Raw genomic sequence first — 12,341 nt, forward strand, 5'->3', positions numbered from 1 at the left:
CTTTTCTGGATATATGAGCAGGAGTGAGATTCCTGGATCATAGGGTAACTCTATTTTTAGGTTTTTAAGGAACACATACTATTTTCCGTACTGGCTGTACCAATTTACATTCCCACCAGCACTGTAGGAAGGCTCACTTTTCACCAAACCCTCTTCAGCATTCAGTATTTGTAAACTTTTTCATGATGACCATTCTGAACTGTGTGAGATGATACCTCAATATAGTTTTGTTTTGTTTTGTTTTGTTTTTACTTTACAATTCTGTATTGGTTTTGCCATACATTGACATGAATCCACCACGGGTGTTTGCATTTCTCTAATAATTGGCAGTGTTGAAAATCTTTTCATGTACTTGTTGGTCATCTCTATGTCTTCTTTGGAGAAATGTCTATTTAGGTCTTCTGCCCATTTTTTGATTGGGTTGTTTGTTTGTTACTGAGTTGTATGTTGTTGTTTAGTTGCTAAGTTGTATCTGACTTGTTGCAACCCTGTGGACTGTAAACCGCCAGCCTTCTCTGTCCTTGGAATTTCTCAAGCAAGAATACTGGAATGGGTTGCCATTTCCTTCTCCAAGGGTCTTACTGATCCAGGGATCAAACCTGAATCTACTGCATTGGCAGGCCGATTCTTTACCACTGAGCCACCAGGAAGCCCTGAGTTGTATGAGTTGTTTGTGTATTTTGGAAATCAAGCCCTTGTCAGTCACATCATTTGGAAATATTTTCTCCCAGTCCATAGGTTGTTTTTTTCATTTTGTTTACAGTTTCCCTGTGGCTCCGACAGTAAAGAATCTGCCTGCAGTGCAGGACACCTCAGTTCAATCCATGGGCCAGGAAGATCCCCTGGAAAAGGGAATAGCTACCCATTGCCTTCTGGAGAATTCCATGGGCAGAGAGGAACCTGACGGGAGGTAGTCTATGGGGTCACAAAGAGCTGGAAACAACTGAGCGACTAACTCTTTTCTTTTCTTTTCTTGCTGTGCAAAAGCTTATAAGTTTGATTATAAGTTTGATTATATTTGTTTATCTTTGCTTTTATTGCTTTTTGCCCTGGAAGATTGACTTGAGAAAACATTGGTACAATGTCAGAGAATATTTTGCCTCTGTTCTCTCCTGGAAGTTTTATGGTGTCATGTCTTAATAAGTCTTAAAGTCACTTTGAGTTTAATTTTGTGCATGGTGTGAAAGACTGTTCTAACTTTATTGATTAACATGTGGCTGTCCAGCTTTCCAAACACCACTTGCTGAAGAAAATGTCTTTCTCCATTATATATGTCACCTTTGTTGAAGAAGACTAATTGACTAAAGGCTGCTACTGCTAAGTCACTTCAGTTGTGTCCAACTCTATGCGACCCCATGGACAGCAGCCCACCAGGCTCCCCCATCCCTGGGATTCTCCAGGCAAGAACACTGGAGTGGGTTGCCATTTCCTTCTCCAGTGCATGAAAGTGAAAAGTGAAAGTGAAGTCGCTCAGTCGTGTCCAACTCCTAGTGACCTCATGGACTGCAGCCTACCAGGCTCCTCTGTCCATGGGATTTTCCAGGCAAGAGTACTGGAGTGGGTTGCCATTGCCTTCTCCGTGACCAAAGGCATACGGGCTTATTTCTGTGTTCTCTTTTCTGTTCCATTGGTCTATGTCTGTTTTTGTGCCAATACCATGCTGTTTTAATTACTGTAGCTCTGTAGTATTGTCTGGAGTCTGGAAATGTTATACCTCCAGCTTTGTTCTTTTTTCTCAGGATTGCTTAGGACTTTTGCTGTGCCCCATAGCTTTTGTATGGTTGTGTTTTATTGTCATCTATCTCAATATATTTTTTATTTCCTCTTTGATTTCATCATTGACTCACTGATTTTTTAGTAACATTTTGTTTAGTCTCCATGTAATCGTTTTTTTTCCCCTTGTTTCTCTTTCTGTGATTGATTTCTAGTTTCATGTCATAGTTAGAAAAGATATTTGAAATAATTTCTGTCCTCTTAATTTATGGAGGTTTGTTTTGTGTCCTGGTATGTAGAGGATGTATTTATCCTAGAGAATGTTCCATATGCACTTGAAAAGAATATAGATTCTGGTCTTTCTAGATGTACTATCCTATAGATCTCAATTAAGTCTGTTCTTTGTGTCATTTAGGATCTCCATTGCCTTATTGAATTCCCATTAGTTTGTCCCTTTATGTCTGTTATTATTTATGTATTTAAACACTTCTATAATGGGTGCATATACACGTCTTCTTGAATTGATCTTTCTATCATTATGTAGTCTCCTTTGTCTTTCTTTATGGCCTTTGTTTTAAAGTCTGTTTTATCTGATATGAATATTGTTACTTTTGCTTTGTCATTTCTGTTTGCATGAAACACCTTTTTCTGTCCCCTAGCTTTCAATGTGTACGTTTTCTTCCCTGAAGAGAATGTCTTGTAGGCAGCATCTTGAAGGTCTTTGTTTTATTATCTAGTCTTTCACTCTGTGTCTTGATTGGAGAATTTAGTCCATTTACCTTTAACGTATTTATTGATAATTATTTATTGCCATTTTAAACCTTGTTTTCCAGTTGATTCCTTTGTATTCCTTCTTTATCCCTGTCTTCTTTTTGTTTTTCTCTTGTGGTTTGATGTTCTTCTTTTCTATTATGCTATAGTTCCTTTCTTTTTTATTTTTGTGAAGTTACTGCATGTTTTTGATTTGTGATTATCCTGGTTTTCAAGTATATTAACCCATAGCTTACCTACTTGCTTTCAACTGGTAGTCATATAAACTCAAATATATTCTAAAAGATCTACATTTTTCTTATTTCCCTCCCTACAGTTTATGATGGCCTATTTTACATCTTAATTTTTATCCTTTTGCTGTTCATTGTAGTTATAATTGCTTTCACAGAATTTTTTTCATTGTTTTTTATTGTTAACATCTGTGCTGGCTTACTTAAGTAATCTTCAATCCTTTTATTTATTTGCCTTTCACGTAGATACTTGCTTCTTTTCTGTGTAGTGAAGACCTTTAGATATTTCTTTTAGGATTGGTTTAGTATTCACAGAGCTAAGTAACCTCTAGGGTAGCTCAAATGGTAAAGAATCTGCCTGCAATAGGGGAGGTGGTGGTGGTTAGTGGTTTAGTTTCTAAGTCATGTCCAACTCTTACGACTCTATAGACTGTAGCCTGCTAGGCTCCTCTGTCTGGGATTTTCCAGGCAAAAATACTGGGGTGGATTGCCATTTCCTTCTCCAGGGGATCTTCCCAACCCAGTAATTGAAGCCAGGTCTCCTGCCTTGCAGGCAAATTCTTCGCCGACTGAGCTGTGAGGGAACCCAGGTTCAATCCTTGGGTCAAGAAGATCCCCTGGAAAAGGGCATAGTAATCCACTCCATGATTCTTGCTTGGAGAATTCCACGGACAGAGGACCCTCAGTCCATGGAGTCACAAAGAGTCAGATATGACTGAGCATCTAATACAACAATAATAAGTAAATTTAAAAACAAGAATTTCTCAAGTAAGCAAAAACTAAAAGAATATATTTTTATGTATTTGTTAGAGCAGGTCAGGGTTTCCCTGGTGGCTCAGACAGTAAATAATCCACCTGCAGTGCAGGAGACCTGAGTTCGATCCATGGGTTGGAAAGATCCCCTGGAGGAGGAAATGGCAAACCACTTCATTATTCTTGCCTGGAGAATCCCAGTGGGCACAATCCTGGGGGGCTACAGTCCATGGGATCACAAAGAGTCGGACACGACTGAGTGTCTCTCTCTCTCTCTCTCTCTCTCTCTCTCTCTCACACACACACACAGCAGGTGAGCTCCACATCCCTCTACTCTGCCATCTTGATCTTTAATATTATATATGTTAAAGATATAACACTAAAAATCCTTTTAGTATTATATATATGTAAAATACCTTTTAAATCTATGTTGCATTAAACTTCTCATCATATTGTAAAGGATAAACAAAATGCAGTCACATATTACTGAAGAGGTCACATTCTTCCACAATGACCAATTCTAATATCAATGGTTATTGCTTATAGTAATAAATATAAATATGCTACATATAAGTATTTTCCAGCTTGTATAAGGAACTCATTTATTGCTGAATAATTTCCAGTCATAAAACAGTGCATGTATGACTGAAAATTTTAATGAGTCAGTCACTGATTTTTATACAACCTAGAAATTTCTTAGCTGTGGAACTATGATTTTACTGGTGAGCTTTTTTACCTCAAACATTTTTAGACATTTGTTTTGCCTCATTTTTGCTTGATGAAATTTAATCTTGTATGTGTATGTTTAGGACAGAAAAAAATCAAACAACATAAATGTCTCTTCTCGTTGAATACCTGTGGGAAAAGTAAAAATTCATATGTATTATCTTTAAATATTAGCACATTTAGGATTTTTGTAATGTTACATTTAGTGAATAATAGATGATTTATGCAAAAAATACTTTCTGAAGAGCCTCTTAAAATGTTATATCTTAATATAACATAAGCTTTTAATTCATATACATTGCATTTGTTCTCATTTTAAAATATATTGTCCCATTATAGAATTTGATTTCTAGTGTATACTTCTAAGCTTACTTCCTAGATATTAGAAGCCTACTAAAGAAGGAAAATTTATTATCTTTAAGATCATAAGTTCTGCAGGGGTTATCAAACATATGCCTTATACAAGAACTCATCTGTCAGAGAAGAAAAGAATATGATTAAAATTTCTAGGCCCAGCAGGTTAGCAACCTGCTAAATACCTAAAACTTCAAATTTGTGCTTTTTTTTCATGTTTATGGGAAGATACAAGCTTATAGAATTAGGTTTATGCTCATTAAGTGTCTGCCCTAACTCACACTTAACCATCCATCATTCATTTTCCTTTTTTTAATTCAATTTTGCCAGACTCTTATCTTGCACTTACTGTTTCCCATTCCCTTTTAATATGCCCTCCCCAGATGGTTGACCAATCCTTAGGGCCTTTCTTCCCAGGTCACAGAAATTCTCTCGATCTCAAATCACACATGGGAAATCCAAAGCCTTATTTTTAACTAGTCCATTTCCATGCCATCAAAAAACAACACAAGGAAGTTAAAGGTAACAAGAGAAACTAAACATCTAGAAGCGCAAACCTACTAAACTAAAGATTTAGAAGGGCAAACTTAACTAGATCTCCAGAATCACAAATGGAGAGATATGATTGCTAATAAATGAAATAAATGAGATATGAAATTCATATATACTCATACATGAAATTAGAAATTTATTACCATCCCTTTGGGGCTTACCAGGTGGCACAGGGTTAAAGAATTCACTTGCCAGTACAAGAGACACAGGTTCGATCTCTGGGTCAGGAAGGTCCCCTGGAGTAGCAAATGGCAAACCTCTCCAGTGTTCTTACCTGGAAAACTCCATGGACAGAGCTTGGAGAGCTACAGTCCATGGGGTTGCAAAGAGTCGGATGTGACTGAGCACTCATTGTCCTTTTATGTATGTATTATATTTGCTACTAACATAAAGCCCATGATTTTGTAATATTAGATAATATTACAATATTAGACAATATTTAACTACCTTTTGTTGAATCACTAAGTAGAGAAAAAAGGTAGAAATTTATAAAATAGCTCGATCTTATTTAGCAGCATTTATGTTTGAGCTAGGTTCACTAAGAACTTCCCAGGTTACTGTAATTTCACAGTGTAGCCCTAGACTTTCTAATTAAACATGCAACTTCTGTCATAAGAAAAAAACCTCTTTTGCTTTTTACTGTAAATTTAATTAAGCATTTCTTGTAAGTTCATTTCAGTATCTTTATCATGGCCCACTAAAGTTGGGATTCAGTTGTAAAATGGTAGACTAATTGCCTTTTGTATTAAATGAAATAAGAATCTCAAATATGCAACGTCAGGAAATTTAATTGTGGTCTTCAATTGCTTATTCAGTGCATTGGAAAACTGAATGCCAGAAGTACAGAAAAAAGGGCCAAAGGTTATTAAATGTAGCACATCACACACATTTTGCACTTTACTTAATGATCCAAGTGTTTATTGCCATGAAGTAAATGCACCATTTAAAGAATTATGGTGGAATTGTAAAACGTTAAAAACTCTAATTAATTTTAGTCTGAAGCATGCAGCATGCTCATTTTTGCCTAAAACATTTTCATTATCATCAACGTTTTTTCAGTTATTAAGATAAATTTTTCCTATTGTGCAGCACTAGCTTATTTTCAGTATTAAAAGCACAGTCTTAAATGCTGTTGAGAGTTACATCTAGTATGTTTTAAATGAGTAAAAGAGTAATTTTTGACCACAGATTAGAGTATATTATATATTGCTTTTCTATATTAACAGGTTAAGTGTGTTTTCATATTTTTTACTGGAAGCTGCATATATACTGCAGTTTTGAAAGGATCATAGTTAAAGCATACAGATAATTTCAACTATTAATTTGAATCTGATTATAGAAACTCTTCTGATTAAAGGAATATTTAAAATCTAAAGAAAATATCATAAGAAAATAGAAATATTTTAGTGCTTAGTTGTACTTTCTCACTTTATTTTACTGTTCCCACCATATGTCTTTGTCTGCTGCTATAAAATGAAAACAGCTGACATCATTCTCTTTGAAAACAGTCTCCCATTATGCTTCCTTATTTCTGGAGATAAAGCTTATATTTTCTGACTCTGAAAGTAATCTGTACTCTGAGTACAAATGTAAGAAAAATGCCTGGAAGCACAAACAAGAAAATAAAAAATTAATAGCATCATCATAATAAACAGTTGAGGTACTTAAGAAAGGAATTTTAAGTACAAAAATGGAAAGCATAAACAATTTATTTTAGCTGTATATTTTCAATGTAGAGGCTAAAGTAACCTTGAATTTTCTTTTACATAAAATCTTTGTGCATAAATCACCCTTACTTTGAATTTACAAAACTTTCATCAAGTATTCATTTCTATTTTGTTTTTTAAATCTTTTTTTTATTTTAAAATAATTTTAGACTTACCAAAACTTAGGGGTTTCCCTGGTGGCTCAGAGGGTAAAGCATCTACCCACAATGCAGGAGACCTGGGTTCGATCCCTGGGTTGGGAAGATCCCCTGGAGAAGAAAATGGCAACCCACTCCAGTAATTTTGCCTGGAGAATCCCATGGACAGAGGAGCCTGGTAGGCTACAGTCCACGGGGTCACAAAGAGTCAGACAGGGCTGAACGACTTCACTTTCACTTTCAAAAGTTGCAGAAATAGCACAGACAACTCCCATTTGCCCTTCATCCAGCTTCCTATAGTGTTATTATCTTCTACTGTTCAGTTCTTTTATAGAGCATTTATCTGATGTTTTCTTATTAGATTGAGGTTCATGCATTGCTGGGAAGGATACCACAAATCAGAATTAGCATGCCCTTTGTAAAGCATCTTACCAAGGGGTTGATGTTAATATGCCTTACTGGTAATGTTAACCCTAATCATTTGGTTAAGGTAGTGTTTGACAGAGTTCTCTACTCTAAAGGTACTCATAAAGTCATCTTTAAAAATAAATGAAATAATGGGGAAAGTTTGTCCCTTTGTATAATGCAACCTTTAAAAGAAATCATTTAAAACTTGACAGTCTGTAGCGTAAATACAGAGTCATCTTTGTTCATAGACTATAATTTTGAGTCTAGATACTACCTGAGCATTAAGAAGTCCAGCTGCTAAAATAATTGCTCTTTGGAATTGGTTACCTCAAGAGAAAGGAAAGGTGGGATGGATAGGTTTCATTGACATTAATTCTTTCAGCTATTTTGAGAGCAAAGTCAAATTTGTAAATAAAGGGAAATAGAAAGCCACCTCTTCCAAATTGATGCTGCAAGCTGACTAGTATTTAAAGACTCTTTTGGGTTTTATGGGATCTAGTTTAGATGGAAAATGGCACTGTTTTTACTTATTTTCTGTTTGAATGACTCTTTTAGTCTCATGTTGCCACCTGGAGTCCATAATTACATGGTCCACGTGTGGCCTAGAAATTATCATTCTCCTCACTCCAACAATGCTGTCAGTGTACAAGGAGCAGGGAGGCCAAGGAATCATGTGTAAATGATTTGGCATTACGAGTGTTACTGTTACGTGTGTGTATTCCTGAAATTCCACATGTAACAGCAGATCTGCAAAGTTGCTATAATCATATGTTTTCTGGAGTATAAATTAACAGGCTTAAACATTAAGAGGTAAACCTGTCTACTTCCCAGCAGCCCCAAAGGGTACATTTTCTTGTTGGCTGCTTCAGAATACTTCATGAAACAAATGTCAAACTTGTCAGGGCTGTCACTAAGAAAATGATCCTTGTAGCAAGGGTCTTCTTTCACTGGGAAACAAACAGATGTCTTATCTTAGAAAAGAGTGACAAAACCTGTCATCTATCAGAAGAAATTTTTGCCAGCCTTTATTAATCCAGTAGTGAAGAAATACTTCGGTAAAAGAGCTTCCTTTCTTTGTAGTTTCATTCATTATGCAGTCATTTGTGAATGATATTTGATTTGCTCCCTGAACTATTTTAATGATTTTATTAATTTTGAACTGTTTATAAAGTTCTTATAAAAATTGACAATGTAACATTAGAAATACAAGTTAGCACTTCTGGAAAAAAAAAAACCAAGACAACTTCTAAAATCGTTTCTGGAGTTTTATTATATCTAATTCTGATGTTTTCTTGATATTGATTAAATCTATTGCTGTTAGTTTTATTACTTTGGTGATACTATACCATAGCAATTATGTTGTGTGGCACTTTTATCAGTGGGACTAAATGCCTTCTCTGTACTTCCCATAATCCTTTTCTATATCCAGATTACAGCTATTTTTATGCAGAGGAAGAAGAAATTGTATCTTGCTAACTTACATAAATAGTTTAAAGGCATAGAAAGGCAAGATATTTTAAGACATCCTCTCATCATAAGAAACTTTTATACCTGTCCTGAACAGAAGGCACTATTAAAATAGACATGCATTTATTAGCTATACTTTATTACTAAGAAAAATTCAACAAAAAGAGTGACATTATATAGTGAAAGTGACGTTGCTCAGTCATGTCCGACTCTTTGCGACCCCATGGACTATAGTCTACCACACTCCTCCATCCATGGGATTTTCCAGGCAAGAGTACTGGAGTGGGTTGCCATTTATGGAAGTAAATATTATAGATAATTCCGAGTTCTCAGGGAAAAACTAGCTGTTAAAACTAGTTAAACCAGTAAGTCATATTGCTGTGGGGACTTACTAGACCATTCACATGATAAAAGCTCCATTTTTTTTTTTTTTCCAAAACTTAAAGACTATGAATTTGGTAAAGGCAATTTTGTCTAATGTTGCTTCAAACATTTTTGCTTATTCCTGTTTTCAGTCCTGTTTTAGTCAACTCAGAAGTGTAACCACTGGATAAGGAAGGATATTTTGCTTTTCCAAAGCACACACCTCTTATTCATTCTTTATCCCAGTATTTAAAATAGTTCAGGAAATGTTTATTGAACTCCACCTAGATACTAAATATGCCCTGTTAGATGGTAGGAATATAAGATAAAAAAGATAAAACCTTGCCTTGAGCAACATATAGACACATTGGGTCCTACCTAATAAAATCTTGCCACCTTTACCTGCTGATGTAACACTTTCTGTCAGTGTTTCACCAGAAGACAGTGGAAAATATGGGATAGGATTTAGTTTTTATTAGGTTATAATTAAAATATAATCTCTGTTTGAGTTAAAGTGGAAACTGCGTGTGTGCTAAGTTGCTTCAATCGTGTTTGGACTTTGTGACCCTATGGACTGTAGCTTGCCAGGCTCTTCAGTCGATGGGATTCTCCAGGCAAGAATACTGGAGTGGGTTACCATGCCCTCCTTCAGGGGATCTTCCCAACCCAGGGATCAAATCTGCAGTTCCTGTGGCTCTTGCATTTCAGGCAGATTCTTTATTACTGGGAAGCCAGCCACCAGGGAAACCCCAAAACTATCTGTTCATTAACAGATTTTCAGTAGTCGATTCAACATTATATCTCTATTCAGTAGAGAAAATTTGAAAAAAAAAAAACTCCGTGGTTGTTATACGTAGAAAAATATATTAAAATTACATCACCTAAAGTGATATTCAGAACGCCATCCTCTGTAGCCAGCATATCTATAATTATTCAGGCTGACTGATAATATTGATAGCTGTAGAAAAGTTAAGTCACAGTTGCTGTTGAAGTTTAGAGACAGTGTCTATAAAGGAAGCTTTCTCCACCTTAATATTTATGGGCAAGGATGTGGTTTTTCATGGAAAACATAGATATATATACACACACCTTGATTTGCATTTACTTAATAAAGTCAGTTTACTAACCAAAGCTCAGTAATTATTTAATTGAATTTGGTTTTATAAGAAGATAAAGAGATACAGGGTTATGTGTTTGGTGATACTGATATAATTACTGTTTTCCAGAGATGCTTAAGAAATTAAGATATTCATACTTTAACTCGTAAAGAGTTAGACAATGCTTTTTACTTCAGTTCATAAAAATGAAAGGCCTTTCAGGAATAATAGGAAAGCAAGACTGCTTTGTACTTGGGTGTTAAAGAACATAGATGATGAGATGGATTATAAAATGTAAGGTGACATATTTTTCCAGATTCTCATTCATTTATACTTTGGAGGTCACCATCTAATATTGAACACAAGATGTATTTCATTCCTATGGAAGCAGACATTATGATGTCACTTTATTTATTCACCATGTTCCACAGGAGCCTGCTATGAATTATGAAGCCACCACTCAGAATCGAAACTGTAGAAGATGTAAGCATTCTATTGCCTGACATGCCCATTTTAGAGTTTCCTATTTTAGAGCTGACTGATTTTCAGATAACATATGGTAGTCCAAGTAATTGGGAAATTGGCAGACCTGTCAAGAAAGTCTGCTGGATGAGACAAAAATGCCAATGTGCGTAAAGTGTCTCAGAAGTTACATTTAGTTTTTTTTTTAAATCAAATAGTGAAGTAAAAATATCTGATTGACCCCTAAAAAGGATACTTTTTAGTGGCAAGTGTTTCCAAAAGTAATTTTTAGGTCATTGATAAAATAAGTTGCTTTTAAAAATATATAGAAAAATTTAGTCAACATGTAGTATAAAACAGTACCCACTGTAAATATTTAAATATTATATAATTGTGCCATTTTGTTTATAGTCTTTTCCCTAGTATTACTGAAATCATGATAGTTAATTCTTCAGAGAAATGAAGTTAAAGTGTATGAAGTATAAGTGATTAAGTGCTCTAAGATTTTTATTTTGATGTTTTCTCAAATTTATTTCACAGGAAGATGAAAATGAAGCTGAAAGAAAACATATATCTCAGGAGCTCAGCATGGAACAGAAAAATTCAAAGAAATAAAGGATTTTCTGTAGTGTTTTGAGAAGTTTGCAACTTATGTAGTAGCAGATGAAATTTCTAATTGTAAAATGTTAAACTGTAAAATCTAATTTGCAAAATGTTCTCAATAAAGTCATTAAAAATGAAATGGGAGCTTGCATTTGGAATTTGTATGCTTTTTTAGAGCAATTTAAACATTTGTATAAAAGACCTTTAAAATATTTTTTTAAATTCTCTACTGAAATTTGAGAATAGAGACAGAATTTCCTCTTATCTGTAACCCAAGTGTTATCATTTGAATGACCTAAAAAAAAAAAGAAAAAACCCTCTGAAAGTCTTTTTTTTTCGCTTGCAAGTCTGCGTTGTCTTCTTCAGGAACCTTAATAGAATTCCAATTATTAATATAAAGAAATCCAACATAGTTCAAAAATGAACAGGAAATGTTTGCATGTAAAAACTCTGAAAACCAGCAAGTGCCACGGGATGAAATATCGTTTTCTGATTTCATCAACTTATACATCACATAATATTCTGGGATTACAGGTAAAGGCTGAAAAGAAATGGTAATTTAACATTCTCTGTGACAGAAGTAGCACCATGATTTTTAATTGATATGATATTTACTAAGGATCTGGAGAAGGCCATGGCAACCCGTTCCAGTACTCTTGCCTGGAGGGTCCCATGGACGGAAGAGCCTGGTAGGCTGCAGTCCATGGGGTCGCTAAGAGTCTGACACAACTGAGTGACTTCACTTTCACTTTTCACTTTCATGCATTAGAGAAGGAAAAGGCAACCCACTCGAGTGTTCTTGCCTGGAGAATCCCAGGGACGAAGGAGCCTGGTGGGCTGCTGTCTATGGGGTTGCACAGATTAGGACACGACTGAAGCGACTTAGCAGCAGCAGCAGCAGCAGCAAGGACTTAGTATGTTCTAGGCCCTACACATTTTTTCTGGACATTTGTTCCCTACTTGTGTTTCTTTGGCTTA

The 12,341-nt window shown here is 35.3% G+C and overlaps 1 protein-coding gene across 6 annotated transcripts in view; it reads left to right on the top strand.

The window, feature by feature from the left end:
• Nucleotides 1-11,507, top strand: part of PHF14 (PHD finger protein 14) — a 196,711-nt gene extending 185,204 nt beyond the window's left edge. For 2 of the 6 annotated variants that reach the window (XM_040260575.1, XM_040260574.1), the window contains 2 exons: nt 10,730-10,781; nt 11,301-11,372. In XM_040260575.1, coding sequence (XP_040116509.1) covers nt 10,730-10,749 — 20 coding nt within the window. In that variant the 3' untranslated portion in view covers nt 10,750-10,781; nt 11,301-11,372. Of the gene's footprint in view, nt 1-10,729 lie in introns of all 6 variants that reach the window. The other 4 variants (XM_040260573.1, XM_040260571.1, XM_040260570.1 and 1 more) reach the window with 3 other exon arrangements.
• Nucleotides 11,508-12,341: the final 834 nt, after the last annotated feature.

This window comes from Oryx dammah, unplaced genomic scaffold (assembly GCF_014754425.2).
Source record: "Oryx dammah isolate SB20612 unplaced genomic scaffold, SCBI_Odam_1.1 HiC_scaffold_18, whole genome shotgun sequence".
NCBI classification, from domain to species: domain Eukaryota; kingdom Metazoa; phylum Chordata; class Mammalia; order Artiodactyla; family Bovidae; genus Oryx; species Oryx dammah.